Source organism: Bombus vosnesenskii, unplaced genomic scaffold (genome assembly GCF_011952255.1).
Source record: "Bombus vosnesenskii isolate JDL3184/JDL3185 unplaced genomic scaffold, Bvos_JDL3184-5_v1.1 scf7180000013270, whole genome shotgun sequence".
NCBI classification, from domain to species: Eukaryota; Metazoa; Arthropoda; class Insecta; order Hymenoptera; family Apidae; genus Bombus; species Bombus vosnesenskii.
In genome coordinates, this window is record NW_022882928.1 from 2,267,178 (window position 1) to 2,286,149 (window position 18,972).

At 30.0% G+C, this 18,972-nt stretch overlaps 3 protein-coding genes across 6 annotated transcripts; 1 reads left to right on the top strand and 2 right to left on the bottom strand.

Moving 5' to 3' along the window:
• Nucleotides 1-94: 94 nt before the first annotated feature.
• Nucleotides 95-3,914, bottom strand: LOC117231111 (putative uncharacterized protein DDB_G0282133). Of its 3 annotated transcripts, none has more exons than XM_033489210.1 (11): nucleotides 3,755-3,914; nucleotides 3,625-3,679; nucleotides 3,422-3,559; nucleotides 3,221-3,340; nucleotides 3,009-3,137; nucleotides 2,639-2,936; nucleotides 2,265-2,547; nucleotides 953-2,198; nucleotides 672-880; nucleotides 395-588; nucleotides 95-304 (listed from the first exon to the last, which is right to left on the bottom strand). In XM_033489210.1, exons 1-11 carry the CDS (start codon nucleotides 3,816-3,818, stop codon nucleotides 272-274), a joined length of 2,769 nt encoding a protein of 922 aa, XP_033345101.1. In that variant the 5' UTR covers nucleotides 3,819-3,914; the 3' UTR covers nucleotides 95-271. The 3 variants fall into 3 exon arrangements, with proteins under 3 accessions (XP_033345101.1, XP_033345100.1, XP_033345102.1); XM_033489209.1 differs by having other exon boundaries at nucleotides 3,009-3,140; XM_033489211.1 differs by having other exon boundaries at nucleotides 3,009-3,140; nucleotides 3,221-3,285; nucleotides 3,422-3,882.
• Nucleotides 3,915-5,729: 1,815 nt separating this feature from the next.
• On the bottom strand, nucleotides 5,730-8,828 carry LOC117231113 (solute carrier family 35 member F5). The gene is made up of 9 exons (XM_033489215.1): nucleotides 8,552-8,828; nucleotides 7,805-8,021; nucleotides 7,589-7,726; nucleotides 7,461-7,517; nucleotides 7,094-7,357; nucleotides 6,843-7,025; nucleotides 6,458-6,774; nucleotides 6,137-6,382; nucleotides 5,730-6,058 (listed from the first exon to the last, which is right to left on the bottom strand). The coding sequence occupies exons 2-9, from the start codon at nucleotides 7,964-7,966 to the stop codon at nucleotides 5,989-5,991; spliced, it is 1,437 nt and encodes a 478-aa protein (XP_033345106.1). The 5' UTR covers nucleotides 7,967-8,021; nucleotides 8,552-8,828; the 3' UTR covers nucleotides 5,730-5,988.
• Nucleotides 8,829-9,265: 437 nt separating this feature from the next.
• Nucleotides 9,266-15,369, top strand: LOC117231114 (Bardet-Biedl syndrome 4 protein homolog). Of its 2 annotated transcripts, XM_033489217.1 has the most exons (10): nucleotides 9,266-9,556; nucleotides 9,955-10,097; nucleotides 10,180-10,292; nucleotides 10,647-10,741; nucleotides 10,924-11,086; nucleotides 11,853-12,006; nucleotides 12,496-12,618; nucleotides 14,006-14,177; nucleotides 14,762-14,955; nucleotides 15,039-15,369. In XM_033489217.1, exons 1-10 carry the CDS (start codon nucleotides 9,472-9,474, stop codon nucleotides 15,138-15,140), a joined length of 1,344 nt encoding a protein of 447 aa, XP_033345108.1. In that variant the 5' UTR covers nucleotides 9,266-9,471; the 3' UTR covers nucleotides 15,141-15,369. The 2 variants fall into 2 exon arrangements, with proteins under 2 accessions (XP_033345108.1, XP_033345109.1); XM_033489218.1 differs by lacking the exon at nucleotides 9,955-10,097 and having other exon boundaries at nucleotides 15,039-15,368.
• The last annotated feature ends 3,603 nt before the right edge of the window (nucleotides 15,370-18,972 follow it).

Consider the following 18,972-nt stretch of genomic DNA (forward strand, 5'->3'; position numbering starts at 1 on the left):
ATTGATAGATACTTTGATAATTGGAAAAAATATATAATATCGATAACGTAAATAGACGATGTTACTGATATAATTAAAAGTTTATGGAGATAAATAGTCTTCAGATGACATTTTAATTGTAAATATGCATATACAAATTGCGAAACATTTACACAGAGAATTAATTATAAAAATACCTGTCTAATACAAAAATAAATACTAATCAATATGCAAAGAACAAACAGTAGTAAAATATGTAAACTTGCACGTAATGCGGGGACCATCGTTAATTTTATGTGATATTGGTGCATTTCTTACATGTATGCTAGAAATCGTATAAAATTATATAAAATTTAATGTCACTCTTTCATTCATTTAACGTTAATGAATTTTATAATTTCGTTCATAATCTTACTGGATAAAAAAAAATTTGTTTTAAACCATTGAATACACCTCCAAATGCTTCTTTAAATGAAGAGAAAATATATTCCACTACCAGTTCCAAATAACTTAAATTTTCGTAGTAGTCATCGTATTCTTCGTAATAAAAATAGTCATACAACATTGGTAAAAATATTATTAGAATATACATCATACCACCAAAAAAAACTAAAAATTAAAAAAAGTAATATATAATGGACTATTTAATAAAGATTAATAACTCTAAATTTGTATATAAAATGGATATTTACTAATGGATTTAAGTTCCAAAAATTTTTTATCATTCGTTTTATACCCATTACATCCTACTTTATTAGTAACAGATTCATCTGTAGCTAAATGTGAAATCTTCTTTGTATTAGAATTTTGCGCACTGACTATATGATTTAATGATGTTTTCATATTATCATTTATGTATAATTGTTCTGTTTGCACAATATTTGATTCAAGATTCGAGTCTCTGTATAGTTATGAAAAATAAGTTATTACTCTTTTAAAATATATACATAAATCAATTGTTTATATAACTTACAATGCTTTATTAATCATAGTAGAAAGAGCTGTGCATTGTTTTAACGTTTGAAGTTCAGGATTTACTTCTAATTGACTTCTTAATTCCTGATCATATACTTCATTTACTTTCCCCTTATTTCTTTCTTCAGGTGTATCCATTGTTAAATTATATGAATATTGCTGTTCTATACTGCTTGTATTCTTTATTTTGTGCCTCAATCTGTTATAATACTCCCAGTAACTTTTATTTAGCAATTCTTGGGTTTTTGGTGAAATACCTTTTGATCTTTCAAATTTATCACCTGTATTTGATCTTGGAGAAATTTCATACTTGTAATGTTCTCTTTGCAAACATGTCCGTGATAAACTTTTAGTAACTTCTTGCCTTGAATCTATATGTTTATTGCTTTGCAAATAATTTTGTTCAATAAGATTCGAGACATTGCTAATTTGTGTATTCGTATTTCGTTTGTGTGTAGGAACAGAATAAAAATGTTGACTCATATTTCTTGCCTTATACTTACTGAATTTATGAATATTTGTATGATTGCGTTTGTATTTGTTATATTGACAACTAGGCCATACTAAAGTATAATCAGAATCTACCAATGCTGAATGAGAATTCTTTTGAAAATAAGATCTAGCTTTCCTAGAAAATTTTGCTGATGTCTTTTTTTGTTTAAATGTGATATATGGTTCTGAATTGCGACAAAGTTTCCTGGTACATCCATTTTTTTTAGAAGATAAATATTGCTCGGATTTATTTCTACCTTTTGTCTCACAGATACCGATTTTGTAATTTTGATATAAAGATTGATTTTGATTAGTATTTTTTGATATATAATTTACTTTATCATGATTGTGAGCCAAAGCTTTGATATTATCATGTATAGCGTCAGTATTAATATTATTACCTTTCTTTGTGGATTCATTTGTATCAATAAATTCTTTTTTAAATATAATTCTTTTTCTAATAATTTCAGAATCTGTTGTTTCTTCACCACTTGCATCACATGTCATTTTTCTCATTTTTAAACATTGGAAAACATTATTATGTATGTTTCTTTTATTTATATCGGGAATATAATATTCGGAATCGCTAGATTCTTGTTGTTCTTTCTGAATATTTAAATTTGGTAATTTTTCAGAAACAGCTGAATTTTCTGGAAAGTCTGGTGTGAAACAACTTTTTCTATTTTCTTCAAGCGCATTACTTTGTACCACTAATGTGTTTTTTCTCTCATAGATATCCTTTTCTTCAATATCTGAAAAATTATGATTTTAATAAATAGAAAATAAAGTAATTTAAATAGTGTTTATAAAATTATTACTGTTAATGAGGGATTTGCTTTTATTCTGTGTCTGGTTTGAATGAATACGGTGTTCAGATTCTTCCTTCATTACAGGTGGAGTTTTGGTTTGGTTCTGGTATTCCGAATGATTTATACATCGTTGTATTACATTACTTGTTCCTGTAGTAGATACTTGCATTGCAAGAATTGGAAGTTGTACATTATAGCATTGATTAACATATTCTTGAGGAACAGTAATTGCACTTAGAGGATGTGATTGCAGTTTTTTGTCTAACACAAAAAACAACTGCCCATTACTTTCCTAAATACATTAAAACGATAAAGAAACTTGGCCTGTTATTTATATTTCTAATAAAAATATAATTATATATATGAAATATTAGAACATATACTTGTACTGGCATAGAAGAGATGTCCACCTGAGTATTTGCATCATTAACTATTGATTTTGATATATGTTCAAAAGAGTTCACATTCTTCACACATTTATCTTTTTCTGTAATTTCATTTTTATTACCATCTTCTGAAATATAATCTTGTCTTTTTAATTCTGAGTTTTTTGTGTAATGAGTTTTTTCTAATTGTAATTCTTTATTAATATCAAGGATATGATTTGCCTTATAATTTTGTGTTGATCTAATTTCCTTTTCTTCATGAAGTTTTTGTCCTTTCTCTATTTTAGTTTGTTCCCTAAAATAATAGTAGTTGTAAAAATCATAATTGTAATTATGCAATATACTTTCAATTAAAATTGACATATACCTCTCAGGCATTAATTTTTCTGTTTCTTCTGTATGTAGATGTTCTCTAAAAGTAGTAATATTAGATTCATCCACTTCTTTCTGTAATGATTCAGTTGATGTAACTTGATTCTTCTTAATATTTGTCACTCTGCTTAAAAATATTTAAGCATATTTTTATATTAATGTTAGTTTTTATTTATTTCATATTTTGAGTTTTCATAAATGAAATACTTTTTAAAACGAGGATCGACGTAACCAGGAAATTTTCTCAAAGTGTACATACTTGAAGTAGTTTTCTGATGATGAAAAGAAGAGTATGCACTATCTTTAGTTACTGTAGATTTAGGAGATCTGTGTTTCCAAATATGTAGATTTACATTTTTGCCAATACCAATTACATAAAGCTTTGGAACATTTAAAATTAATACTTACTGATTTAACGACGTTTGAACTATAGTACGACTCCTAGGAGTTCCATTTAATTTGACTATACATGGAGGTTCAATAGTATCACCATCATTAGTTAATTTACGTTGCGGTATTTTAGGCCAAGAAGGATCAGCTGGTATACTAAAATAGTTTAAAATAAAAAGTATTTTCTAAATAAAAAATAAACACTTAATTTAATCTCTTACCGTAATGATCCAGCATTGTACTTTTGTGAAACTGGTAATAAATTTTCACTGTTTACTGAAGTAAGAGTATATCAATTAAATGCTGTATTGGAATTTTTTTTGGACAAAAGGTATTTTGAAGATTCCTTACTTTTTATATGTAATTGCAGAGCATTTGCATTATCTTGATATGCCATATTGAAGTAGTCATGCATTTCAATACTTTCCACTTTTTTCAAAGCATTTGTAAAAGTAATTCCTGGACTAATTATATAAATTATTAATATTAGAAGAAATACAAAAACTGTATAGGTTTAACGTTAATTTCATGTTTCACAAAGTAATAGTTCTATACTTCAAGTAAAATTATTTTTGTTTTCCTGAATTCAAATGTTTTTTCTATGTACAATTATAAAAAGGTTTTCATATTGAAACAATTATTTTTATTCTTAATAAGAGCCAATAACTTTTTGTACAGAAAGATCAAAGGTGTTATGATAATCAGTCATTTTGTTTTATTAATGACAGATGTATTTATATAACATGTATATCACTCTAATCTTAATATTCAAATATTGTATGTACAATAAATATACAATTGTAGTAGATGTAGGAACAATTAACTACGATCTGCATCTTATAGCTTGATTTATATTACACTAAATTAAAGTATATTTGCGCACCATAATAGTTATATCACAATATCAAGTTAATTGTACACTTATATATGGATTTCTTAATTCTGCTTATAAAATATTACGATCTATGACATAACGAGTATAACTCTTTGTTATGTATGTGTATGTATACCGCATATGTGCAAATTTAAAATCTGTGTAAACATTAATTATAACTTATTTTTACATATTTCCATTTTGGAACATACTAAAGAAAATAGTACATATTGTTTTAATAAAAACATAGAAGTTATTAACATCGTTTTATGAGCAAAGTCCGTTTTTATAAATAAGGAAATTGATTATAGATGTTATGTTATGTGTAAAATATACACTTCGATAAAGCAATCTATCAGTACAATTATTTTGACTAGATTTAAGAAAGATGATAGAATTATCATTTTTATCAAATATAAAAGATGTATGCCATAAAATGCATTGATGAATATTCAATTTTCCCTAGCCACCATATTTCTTAGTATTATCGAATTTGAAATTGGTCCAAAATCTAAATATAATTCCATTATAAAGGTCTTACATCATTAAAATTGCATAGATATCTCACTGGCGTTGTCTTAAAATTTAGGGCATACTGCGTTTTAAATAAGTACATAATATTTAACAAATATTTTTATATAATAATATATGCTAAATTATTTTGAAAATATACAACAAAATATAAATTAAGCTCTTCTACATTTCTGATATTTTTTCTATAAGTAATTTTTAAACAATACTAAAAAAAAGAAATATTTAAAGAAATTATTCAAGTAATACTTTAGATAATGCAATATTGATAACAAATATAACATAAAATTATTATTGATACCTTGATTATATAAGAAGATATTATTATTGAAATAAGTACTCTTGTTTTCCAAACTTTTTTTAGACTCAAGTGTATGTAAGTGAAGAAGTGAAATGTTAGGAAGAATGAGAAACTAAAGAGTGCACACAGCATTGATATCTTCATACATCACTATTGCAGATATACTTAAATAATAGCACAATGTTAGTGATGAAAACAATGTCTTTAACATACTTATCACAATTTACATTATCAACATTATTTTACATAAAACATCACAATTCATTTTCAATTAATGTACTATAATTTTTTTAAAAATCGCAGGAAATACAAAAGCTAAATATAATTTTTAACACTCTTAATTCTGTATGCATTGTAAATAATATAAAAATTTCTTTGAAAAAAGAAAACAAGGAAATAAGAAATCAGCATAACAAACTTTTTTAAGAAATACGGACAAGTGTTCTGCTATTTGATTTTTATAAAATAGTGAAAAATAACATTCTTGTGAGTTTTACTTTTAAATAATATATATATATATTGAACAATGTGCAATTATTGTCTGGCAGTATCATAATATTCTGCACATGAATGAAACTTAATTTTTATGGCGAATTAATATAATGACATATATATTGTAGAAAAGAAATTATGATCATTAATTTAGAATGCTTAACATTGCTTATATAATGCTTCGTGAAAATGCTTTGTAATTAAATACACATACATCATTCAGTTATTTATATACAAAATCCTTTTATTAAAGAAGGTATTCATATTGAGAAGACATATACACAATATACTGATAATGTCTTATGCATATTGACGAAGCATTTGTTAGGTGTAGAAATATACATACACAAAACACATTTATTACATATCTTTTTCATTATTGTCGAGTTAAGCTTCGTGTTCGCCGCTACTTATTCCTATGAGTGATTCTGTTTGCTCTGCTTCAAGATCTGGTATTCTAAAATTAAAGATATGTTTTTTTAATTTCATTAAAATTGAATTTTATATAAGAGTATTACTTTTTAAAGTAGATTACCTTATTGATCTATTTTTTCTACAAATCCAGATGTATATTCTTTTTATTAAATCCATGACTGGATCCCAATTATCATAATAGGATAGAAAAGACACAGTCAGAAATGCTAATAGCATTGGTATGGTTCCTAGATAGAAAATACAAGGGTACTCGACCTTTTTTAATAACACATCAGCTATCATTGACATTGGCATGAGTAAACTGACTGCCAAAGTTGCAATGAGGGATGATGTTAAAAAGCAGCCCCTACAAGTAGGTATAAGACGAATATTAAACATATTAAGTCAGAAAAATTAAGTTTAATACTTCTTATGAACATACCACAACCAAAGCACCTCACTTAAAACTGTACCAATCAAACCATTAATAATTAAAAATGTCCATTGATGAGTATCTGGCCATTCAAATTCTTCCCAATGGCCATAATGAAGAATAAAAAACACAGGCCATAGAAGTGTCAAATTAAAAAGTCCAACAAACCCAAAGAACATTGGAATATCCATCTTATCTTCATGATCCACCTTTCTCTTAAGAAATACAATATAAGCTGCATAAAAAAATGCACTGACTAGAGCCAATATTATGGCTGTAGGTATTCTACTAGTTTCTACAGTTAAATCTGAAAGACCAACTAGAACCTATGAAAATAAAGAAGTGTAGAAATAATGTTTTTTTATATTAAAGGCTTTGCTGAAATTATACATACTAGTCCAAGAATACTGATAGAGACAGCAACTAATTTAGACAATGTAAACTTATCCCCACCATTACTAGGAAAGAAGGCAGCTAGGAATAAAGTAAATAAACTAGAAATTGATGTCAATACAGTTACAACTCCTGATTCAGTTTTTACTAATGATATTTGATAAGTATAGTTTGCCATAAACCACTGCAATAAAAAATATTTATGTTAATTTTAAACCACATATAGTTCTAGCTTATTAAATTAATACCTACAAGTAAACAAAACATAAGTGCAATTTTAGCAACTTTTTGAACAGAAAACTTATTAGCCTGTCGTCTTGCATGTTCTCCAGCTCTCAAGCTTGCTTGATAACTAAGTCTTGCCAATAATGCTTCCGTGGCATCACTTTCTGACATATGACGAACTTCTGCTAATTTACTAAATCTTACTGAGCGTATTGATGAATCATCACTTTCTGTGCCTGAAGAACGATCACAATGATCTGGTGTTTTTATTGGAACAAATGTTGGATCACTCTACAATTAAATAAATTTGTATTATTATCAATATTAAATTACTAACATATTAATTTGTAAACGAAAAAAAAATAAAAATAATAAAAGCAGAATTTCTATTTACCAAACTTGTGTTAGCTTCTGAATAGAAATTATCATCTTCCACATTAGGATCTATAAACTGGAATAAGAAAATGAAAAAGTAACAGAAAATTTGATTTTGTTAAAAGAATTATTTGTATTTAAATGTACCATATACGTTGCTGGTTTATTGCATTGATCCCTCCATGGAGGCCAAAAACATAATCCAAGCAGATAGAATGTGAACATTGATGTTTTTATATATGTAGTAAAAAATGGCTTTTCAAATGCTGCTTCTCTATAAATATACTGAAATATAAAACCATATTATTGGATAAAAGATATATTTTATAATTCACTGAAATATAGTATTTAAATAACCCTTACTTTAGTAAGTTCAGTGCTAGAAACCCAAATGATATCAACTAATAATAAAACTAATAGTCCCAACACAAGTCTTTGAGATTTATTCATCATTGCTGCAAGTTTATGAGGATCCTCCGCCATCCCCTGCTGTCTACGCTGTCGTAATTCTACAGAACAGCTCATGATACAATCAATGAGTTTAACTTTTTTAATTATGACATCATGATGATATTGATTGCTGTAAAATTACAAAGTGATTAATGAAAACTATAAATTACAAGTAACAGAAAATGTTTAAATTGTTGCTAATTTTTAAAATATTTAAATGTTAAATATAACAGAAATATAAACACACAAAGTTATTTAATACAAAGTACTATGTAATGAAATAGGTACACAAAACATAATTTGCATAATAATCATTACGTAAATTAAACAAGCGTGTTTGGAAAATAACAGAAAGAATGGAAAGAGGGAACAAACGATTAAAAGGGGGGACAAAAAAACAATGTTCAAGGTTTCACTAATTTAATTGTCTTATTTTAACTACAAATTCATGTCTAATAATGTTGAGTAAATGTAGTATTGAAGCTATGGAAAGTGTATATTTAAAAAAATATTTGTTGATTATGTTTGATAACAGGTGGACATGAGGCAAATATATATAAAACAGTGACTATACATAAGATAACCTATAAAAGTTGTAATAAGAGCAGATAACGATTTTCTATTACTCTAAGACAAAGATTCTAAATAGAATTGACTCACAATTAAAGACAAGCCTTAATTTTGTGACATTGGTATTTAATTAATATTTTAGCAATTCTTCTACATCTTGGAATTATGAAATCATGAGCACTTTATGCTCCCTAACTTAACACTTCAGTAACACTTTTCACACGTTTATATATAATTTAGATTTTTCTCGCTTGACTTTTCGGTAATTTTCTTTTATTTAAATTGGTTATAATTTAAATGTTAGATAGTTTTAACATTTCCGTTTTGTTATCGCGTCGGAACTAGTAGCCATAACCATGTTGATGTACTGATGACGTTCTGTAGTTCTGTTATCACTCTGATGGCGCTATATTGGCGATAGCGATAGGGCATCTTTAATTTATTACTCATTTATGTTTAATTTCAACATTGTTTATTATTATTCTTAAATTGTCTTCCGTAGTTTCTTTTCGGCAAATTTCTATTTGCAAATTATTTTCTTTCCTATACAAGTGTAATATAGAAATATTTTTTGGTTACTATTACATATTCTTGTTTATAGATGACAGGGATGTACGATAAAGATAGTAAAGATTGCTTAGTCCTAACTTCTGGTTTCTATTATCTATGTATGTGAGCTTGTAGGTATGGGGTAAAGAAAAGTGCGCGGGAATGCGATTAATTCAATATCGACGTATTATTTTTTAGTTTCATATTTTGTTGGAAAGATATTTCTTTCTTCTTCTTTCTATTTCTTTCTATTTCTTTTTGAATGTTAAAATTAAGAAAATTTCTATACATATATAGAATGTTGCTCTTCTCTTAAATTGATTCTTTACGAAGGGAGCTTAAAACAAGGGTTGTCATGACAAACAATAGCAACAACATATAGATGAATGTAAAGTGTTATTTGGACGTAAAAGTAAAACATATCTGTGAATTATGTACTACCGTACTATTGTGCATTAACAATGGCTAATAATATTCTTAGTAATGGTCGCATTCAACAACAAGCGACTGTCTCGCAACGATTAAGAAATGATAAGGGGAAAAAAGGTATTTCTTTGTATAGTACTACTTAAAGACTATACATATTGTGTAAAATTTTGGTTATGTAGTATTAGCAAATACGTTTATATATATACACATATATATATACAATTTGAGTGATAATATTTGATAAAAGATAAATTAGAATTGTGGTTTTTAAAAAGATAAGAACATTTGCAACACGTCAATGAAATTGGAATTTTGAGTTCCACGACAATGAGATAACATAAAATAAATTTTCTGTGAATGATTATCGTGGTCTTCAATATTTTGAATTTTAAAAAGATAGATATTTTACAAGGGAACTTAAAAGATATTTTTTGAACTGGGATACATATGTATATATGTTTAATACTTTTTTAATTTCGCGATATAATTTTATATTATTCTTGTAATTGAATTAGCGCTAGAAATATCAGCGATAGAGAGTAACAATTGGTTGTTGCATCGACATTATACGCGACACGAGTATAAAACTTGTAAAATATTGATCGATCAGGAACTGACAAGATCAAACGGGTATAATGAGTACGCGAATTATTTGAAAGTAAGCAAAATTTTTACATCTACATGTTTCAATCGAAATTGAAATTTTGATAACGAAATTTTTATTTCTTCAATTTTTATAGGGCTTAATACTGAGACGAGAAGGAAAAATTCAAGACTCGTTAAGTTGCTTTCAAGCCGCCTATAACGTCAATTCAACGAACGTTAATAACGTGAAGCAGATAGCCAAGTCGTTGTAAGTAAAGGAAATTTGATTCCAGCTACACTGTTCGAGAACGAGATCAGATTTAGATAGTAGTGAGGCATTACTCAATTTAATTAAGTTGTAATGTAAGAAACGTCTGTTGTTCTATTTGAAATAAAATGATTTCAAATAACAATTTTTCTGATATTTTTATTAATATAGTTTACGAATAAATTTTCATTTCAAGAGTAGCTTTATCAAAGAAAAAGAATCAAAATGAATAAAATCGCGATTATTATTTATGATTAGAACATTATTATCCGTACGTTATCGAGTTCTCCGAAGACGTAGAAAATAAAGACTAACTTTTTTAAATGTGTTATTCTTATTAATATTGTTGAACAGTTTAATAATGGGCAGTCACAAACGTGCAGTCGACGCATACTTGGAAGCTGAGAAAATATTAAATATACCAGACTGGGAAATTTATTTTAACCTAGGTATGTATTAACTGCATTATATTAAACCTTCTAAATATAAATATATAATTATTTTACTTATTGATGATACAATAGGAAGGCTATTAAGTTTTTAAAAGTTTTTAATTATTGTTCATGAATATTGTCAATAATAAGTCATTTTGCACAGAAAAATTTATAGAATCATGTCTTATTTATTCTAGGCGAATGTTATACGAAGATGAATCAACTGTATGAAGCGAAAAAGCATTTAAAAAGATCGATCGAGTTGACGAAAAATGAATTGCCATACATCGCACTCGCAAAAATATGTCTCCTCGAAAATCATGTTACAGAGGCACAGAATGCTTATACGGTTGCTCTTAGGTATGTATATGTATGTACAATTGTTTTTTCACTTTCTTATTTTTTATTTTAATGTATCTTATAATAAACTTTTTCCTGACTTCATAAACAAGTTGCACGTGCAGATTTAATTCCAGCGTTGCAAGACTGTGGGTTCGAATGTTCTTGTTTACGATATACTCCAAAGTATTATATTCTACCTCTCGTTGCAAACTCTAACTATAGAGATCTCAAATTAAAAAAGATGCAAAGTAAACAGCAACAGCGTAAGCAGATAATTTATCACGACGTTGATTATTATTATATTTTCTTGACTTTTCTGACGTTGATATGTTAGTATAAATTATTGATCAAACATTTAAGACTATATCCCATTAAATCGAATAAATTATTCTATGAAAATTGTTGAAACAAAAAAATACAGCTTGATTTTTTACTTAAAGTAATTGATTCAGTATTAAACAATTTTTATTGTTGTAGACATTAGATTTCTTTCTTTAAAAATAAAGAGATACAAGATATTAAAACGGATTGTTTCAAACACACAGACGCACACGGTTTTGCTTTTATTTGCTTCATCTCAAGAATTTAAAGATACGTCATTTCGGACTCTACTAGAAAAGATTCTAAAATATTCGGGTGACCTAATTCTAATAATCGAATTATCGCGTTATGGAGAGATAAAATTTCCTTAGTTGAGAAAAATCATATCTACGAATAATCAGAGAATTTCTGGAAATACTGTTTTTTACGTTGTCATTCATCTGTTTACTTTATTTATTTTCAGTGAAAATCCCGAAAGCATAGAAGCCGCAACTGAATTAGGACTCCTTTACCTTAAAATTGGCGATGTTCAACGAGCATTCCAACAATTTGGCACTGCAGTCGCTCATTCTCCAAATTGTACGAGAGCGATTCTACCGATAGCCTTTATAATCCAAGTGAGTACATTACTTTCGAACCATACGTGTATAGGTAATGGCAGCTATTGGATTTCAAATAGAGGAGAAATTGTTTCAACATTGATGAACAAACTTACCCGGACTTTCTATTTCATTTTTCTTCAAGTATTTGAGGATGAAGACTGTTTTTCTAGCAAATTTAATGAGAGAACTTAGTCAAGAATTTCTTTTTTATATTCTTGAAAGTATAAATAACAACCTTAATTAGAGATTCTATAGTAAGCTTTTTGTACCAAGTACGCTTTATTTTCATTTATTTCCAATTTATTCGTTTTTGTATCAACGCACGGGTAAATTCGTCTGAACAAAATAAACTATCGTAGAGCAAGACCGTTGCTTAGGGGCGAAGCAGTCGTTCTGGTGTAAAGCACACGTAATATTTCAATAATGTACTTAAAGAATTTAATTAGAGATACGCGGTGCTTTGGAATTTCCATTGTTTGACAGACTAAAACATTCACTCTTTAGAACCACCAAGAGTATGATGTTGCGCTGTCGAAGTACAAGTTGGCAGCGCAATCGATTCCAGAATCGTATGCTTTATGGAATAACGTCGGAATGTGTTTTTACGGCAAGCAGAAATTCGTTGCCGTAAGTATATTCGGATAAATTTATTCGTCTGCATAATTTTTGTCTTGATGTTTGTTACCACTATTGTTGTACACGCATGTAACACAATGTAAGTTATTAAAGTTTAAAGAGAAGTTAAGGAAAGTTGACCATAGTCACGTTCAACGATATTATATTGCACAAAGTTGAAAAAGTAAACAACGAAAAGAACAAAGACACTTTGAAAAAGAAGAAATAGCACCGTGACACGTGATACTATCTGCACTCTACTGGAACACAATTCATTACGTTCATAGAAAAAAAGACAAATACAACAATTTTTCCCTGAGAACACAGCAAATTGCAAACTGGCATGGACTTTTATTCACGACAAGGCGAATCCGTGCACGCTGCCAGATTTAATGATGATAATCAATTTAAAGCTCATTAAAGGGGATGGTGCTCACGCGAAGCGGCGTCTCAGAATGACGGCCGGGACGCACTTGCGACTCATAATCAGAGGAACTCAATTAAGAGACAAGACTTGTAATGCACCGCTGTAGCCGAAGCGGGAGCAAATTGGTAAATGCGAATTCTATGCTAGGCTATCTTCTAATGCAAAACCTAGGCCACCGTCGAGAAAGCAAATTAAAATCTATTATACCTAATTGAAATGAGAAAAACTACACTTCTAATTCCCTCTGAGAATGTTGCATGAAGTATATAGGTAACCACTTTCTCCTTTAATTTATCGGACAAAAGTTTGGAAAGCAATGCTTACTGCAGTCAACTTCTTGTTCTTTTAATTCTTTGTCACGGAGAAGTATTCTGTTCATCAAAGCCTTCAATTAAAGTAGTTTAATAAATAGAATCAACCTGTGGATGTTATTAAATGTCTTTACGACAGTAACGGAGACTTTTGGATCCGATGATTAAAATTCAGAAAGTAGTGTGCACGGAACACAAGTTTCTTAATCTGCTTCACTGTTATTCTACTGGACGTAGTTAGTACGCCGAGATTTCAAAATTAAGTGGATTAAGTTTAAAGCCTAGCTTCAATTACCTTGTCGTTGATAAAAAGTTCGAGAATGGGAAACGATCCCCTATAGGATGAGGAAAAGAAAGTATGATGGGTCACGCGTTTTCCTCATTGGAGGGATCAATTTTTATTGTCTTCTTATGGCATCGAATCTTCTATCATGTTTCAAATAATCAAGAAAATTTGGAGGACGTTCCTTGGAATTCGATTTTCAATCTCGACAATCAATTCCCATTATCATTTCGTTAGCTATGTGTTAGCTATGTGTCAATCGCTTTATAATACCCTTGCACAATATTTGCTTCGTCTGATTTACTCTCGCACTTGCAATTTATTGATTGTGCCGTCGTAATTGTCAGTCAATCGGCTTAACGCTCTAATTACTTCCAGGCAATTAGCTGCTTGAAGAGAGCTCACTACCTCAATTCTATGGCCTTTCTGCCCGCCTATAATTTGGGTATGGTTTTTCTGACCACTGGCCAACCAGCCTCAGCCGCAATTTATTTATGTGCTGCAATTAGCGCGGATCCTAAAAATCCAATGCCGTATCTCTTGCTTGGACGTAAGATTTCCTATATAAATATTTTGAAAAAGTATTTTAATTACAGACATATAATTTCGGTAATGTTATGACTAATTGAATAGCATCTCTTTAAAGAGAACCATAGATTATTTGGACTCTACATTTTCGTAAAACATTTTACCGCGTACAGATTAATACGAATTCACGTGACAAGCACAAGAATACACTCAAAGTTGCCCTTTGATTTCAAATTCATCTTATTAAAATTTTTCCACGTCCACTGCTGTCCTTTTTAATTTCATAAATACAATTTAATTTAATTTAATTTAGTATGCGAGAAATATAGGATTTTGTAAATTTTTTACGATGAGAAGAGCATAGATTTCGACGATAATATATGTTTAACGATATAATATGTTTCTACGATGCGTCACTATTTACAAAAAATGCTGGAGAAATGACAGTGTTCTTTCAATGATAAAATACAACCTACTGTCATTGTCACTGTGTCATTGTCGCATAAGAAATTCTAACGGCATTCGCTCCGTTTCTTCTTCCATCGTTGTCAGCCAACACGGCAATGAACGATGGTAATAAAAAAGCGGAATTCTTTATTACTTTAGTCGCTCTAAAACGTCTGGAGGATCTGGAGGGTGCGGAGAAAGTGTTGCAGAAAGCTCATGCTCTTTCACCGCAAGATCCCCTGGTATTAATCAATTATGCGATAATATTGGAGGCACAGGGTAAGGGGAATATCGCGGCTGAATTTTTAACAGCGCTAAATGATATTACGGCTGTGATTGACGTGGACGTGCAGGCAAGTGTTTTCAACAGAATTAGAGAGGACGGGAGAACTGTTCCGCGTTAATTTCGCCCTCTCCTTTTCATCTGTTATGGCAGATAACGCAGACTGCGAAGAAATTGTCAACGAAAATACAACAGGGAACAGCAAGCAGCAAACAAGAGGAGGAGCCAAGGATGCTAAATTCAGATGAAGTTTAAACCGTTGCATTTGCTTATTTGAATATAAAGAATCTACCTCCAAAATTAGTTTGACACTTGTTAATAGACTTCACAGTGCATGTACCGATGATGTAGCCTGAATTTTCTATTCGGACTTCATATTTCATTTTACATATAAATAATATTACGAATTTCGATTGTACAGTAAATATAAATTATTAAACAAAAATGTAACTAAATCAGCTAATTAAACATACATAAATAGAAACGTGCAGACTGAAAATGTATGTGTATAAATTAAATGTAAATTATTTATTCGGCTGAGAGAGGAAGCTTTAAGTTTTAAGATACAATTTTTCCATTTTTATTCTCGATACACCTTTAAATTCAACTAAGTTTGTTTTCTTTTTTTATTCATTATGGATCCTTGTATTGTTGGCTCTGAATATCCTGACGTTTATTCGTGCTCGTTTAACACTCCACTTGCCAAGGAGAGCTAGTTTTTTCATTTAAGTTTCTCTGAGTGACTATGCTACATTAACTCGTAACACTCGTTACGTCCCCAATGGGTACCGTTTCAAAAGTACCAAGGATTAACGGGAGGATAATATACGAAGGCTAGAAGAAGGCTAGAAAGGAAAACATATTGATGAAACATTTACTGTTTCTTTCGCTACCTACTGTATAGATTATCGGCTCACACCTTTTTGATACCATATTCTCTGTTAAGTTTCACTCTCATTCTCTCTGTTCATAACGTTATTTCGTTGAATTGGAATTCTGAAATAAGCATATTAAGGAACTAATTAAACTGTGCTTTGGTTAATCGCCTGTATACTATGTAAAACAAGTTGTTTCAATTTTGTTTAAACGACTTATCACACATTATACCAAGTTTGCATAGTTAGAGGGATACGGTTGTATATTTCGATTAGAAGTTTTCTTTCGAGTACATGTACATCATTGCATGATATTTAATGCTCGATGTCTGCGCTCGTTAAAGTTACATTTTTTAATATGTCGTATAACGTTACGCGTTGATTTACGCTTATCCGTACAGCAGTCAAGTGGATAAAATGCTAAAAATTTAAAGGTCCTGAGAATTTGTTATTGTCTTTCAAATACTGTAATGTAGAACAAATAGAGTAACGTTAGAGATATTTCATCCTTTCAAATATTATCTTTCGGAAAAGCAGGAAACGAAAGAAGTCGCGTCTTACAGGTAGTTTTACGAGCGTCCAAGCGTATTGCATAATAAACTTCTATCGTATATTTTACATGCCTGTTTACTCGGGTGGAAATCGAAGGAGAGTCGTATATTTGAAAACTTTATGTCTCTTGGGATCGAGATTTGCATCGAGGAAAGTACTTTTAAATTCAGAGAGACAAGAATATCTTTTGATAACCAAACATCCCTAATTCTAGACATAATTATAATAAATGATAGTTCAATTTTATCTTCATAATATTCTATGGCGACCTACATTCGCTATCGGAGAAATTTACGTCAATACGTCTCTTCTAACTTAGCCTTCTCTCAACCCTCAGACAAAGCGCACTTTTTTTATCGTCTATTTCTCATTGTAAAACCATTGGCTTATGGTGAATATTCTCGCACATCGCTTTACAAACGAGGTACAAGTGATCGTTTAATAATAATTAAAAAATAACGAGAGCTTCGAACGAACAAAATACGTTCTTCATAATTTTGTAATACGCTGAAGAATTTTTGAGTAGTCTTAAATGAAAACGAACAATGGGATGAAAAATTCACCTTATAAATTGTGCTACGCGTTACATTTACCATTTTAACTTCAAACGACTAGAACTAATTAATGTCTTCGACAGAACAAGTCAGAATAGTTTAAACATTATCTAGGAGGAGGAAAGGCTGGCGCATACGGTTCCAATGTGAATAATTGATTTAAATCCTTTCGAAAGGAAACGTGTACGAAAGACGAGTGATGGAACGTGAATGAAAGACGAGTATTCCGCTCGTGAATTGTATTTCTCGCTATCGACGCAATGAGAGAGAACTCAATTAGTAACGACGGTGCAGAACGATACATCGCAGATAAAACCAATGAATTTTCCTTTATTGCGATAAACGGTGCGCCATGTATTCGTAATTCTGATACGTGCACGAAGAACACGGATCTAGATACGATTGTAGGTATAATTATTTCCTGAAAACAGAAGTTCCGAAGGACGAGAAAGTTTTTGATTCCTTTCGTGCGTCTCCTACCTCCATTGTTGATCGTCGTCGCTTTAATCGAGTTTTAAACGAAAAACTTTGTCTAAAAATGATCGCTCGAGTTGCACAATGAACGATGATTAACGTGTTTATGGTACATAAAATATCCTTTATTTTGTGGAAAATATAGAAAATGTGTTATACGTATAGTTGGATGAATTGTGCGGTATATAATATATAGAACATATTTAATTATTTATTTAATTACATGGAACATATTTAATTATTATGGAACATACGTAGAATATATTTGACGTATTAATGGCTTGCACATGCTGAGTTTGAATATCATCCCAGGATTATCAAGCGGTATAGAGAGAACGAACAAAGTGGATACAATGATAGAAAGAGAAAAAGCTCTTGAGAACGGCGAATAAAAGGGGAAGACGTATCGTAGCTGTCCTCTGCAGACACCATAAGCGCTACTTTATCTCACAACAACCATACGACCAAGTTTAACGGTTATTTTATCACTTTTCTTTTAACAGAACAAACTATGTACCCCAAAACTAGAGTCCGCCAAGAGGATAACGAACGTGCTTTACTTCAATCGCATGACGTCTCTTTCTAATCGTAATTGACTACGTTATGTAAGGAGCATCATGTTCTTGGCAACTTTGAGACACTGATGAAGAATCTAAATTAAACGCATTACGATAAGATGAAGTTTTAAAACTAATTATATGGAAATTAAATGAAGTTAATCATGAATTGGGAGCATATTAAAGTTGGGAATGTGCATAAATTCTGTGCACAAAATTTTTAATTACGAAATAAAGATATTTTTTATAAGGAAAAAGAATATTGCCGAGAGAAACATGCGAATGTTGCAAGTTAGTGTAAAAATAAAAATAGTAAAAATTCTTTCGTGAATTTCCTCGTTGCTTTCGAAATATATAAAATGAAAAAGAAATGCTATAAAATTGTAATTAGTCGACGCTAGTTCGACAAGTTTTATATTCTTCGAAGCATTCTTCTCGTTGATACGTCGACAATAATAGATACACATCGAGCAATTCAGTTACTCATCTTTGAAAAGATGCAATTTTTTAGAATATTAGTCATTCGATGGTCCTCTTTTATACACATAAATTTGTTCACATTCCGAATATTCATAGCGCAATAGAGAAAGCTCGAGAAGGGAGCGATGATTTACATAATTGACTATCTGCGTGTATGAATGTAATGCGGTTTGCTCTACGGTTTTGATTATGTCAGCCGCCGCGCCACATCATTCGTACATGGCATACATATGTATTTACTTGCATGCCACTTGAGATATAAAATCGATTTAATCTTCTAATTATTTTCCAGTAATTAACTATTTGTCTCCGACTTTACAGTCGTTCCAACAAATTCGTCCCTCTTTAATTACCAATTGGCATTCATTAACCAGAGATGATCGTATGTAGAATAATAATAGTTCAACAGTCGAATATCATCCACGAAGGAGTGAGAAATGTTAAAAGATTGGAAATAACGATCGAAAGATCTTTTTATGCTTTTTCTCTGCTGAAATGTCAGGGTACCCTTTAACATCGTATATTTTAATCGCGTTCTTCTATCATTCTCAAAAATAAAGATTTAAAAAAGTTAATTTACCGTAGAGTCGATAAA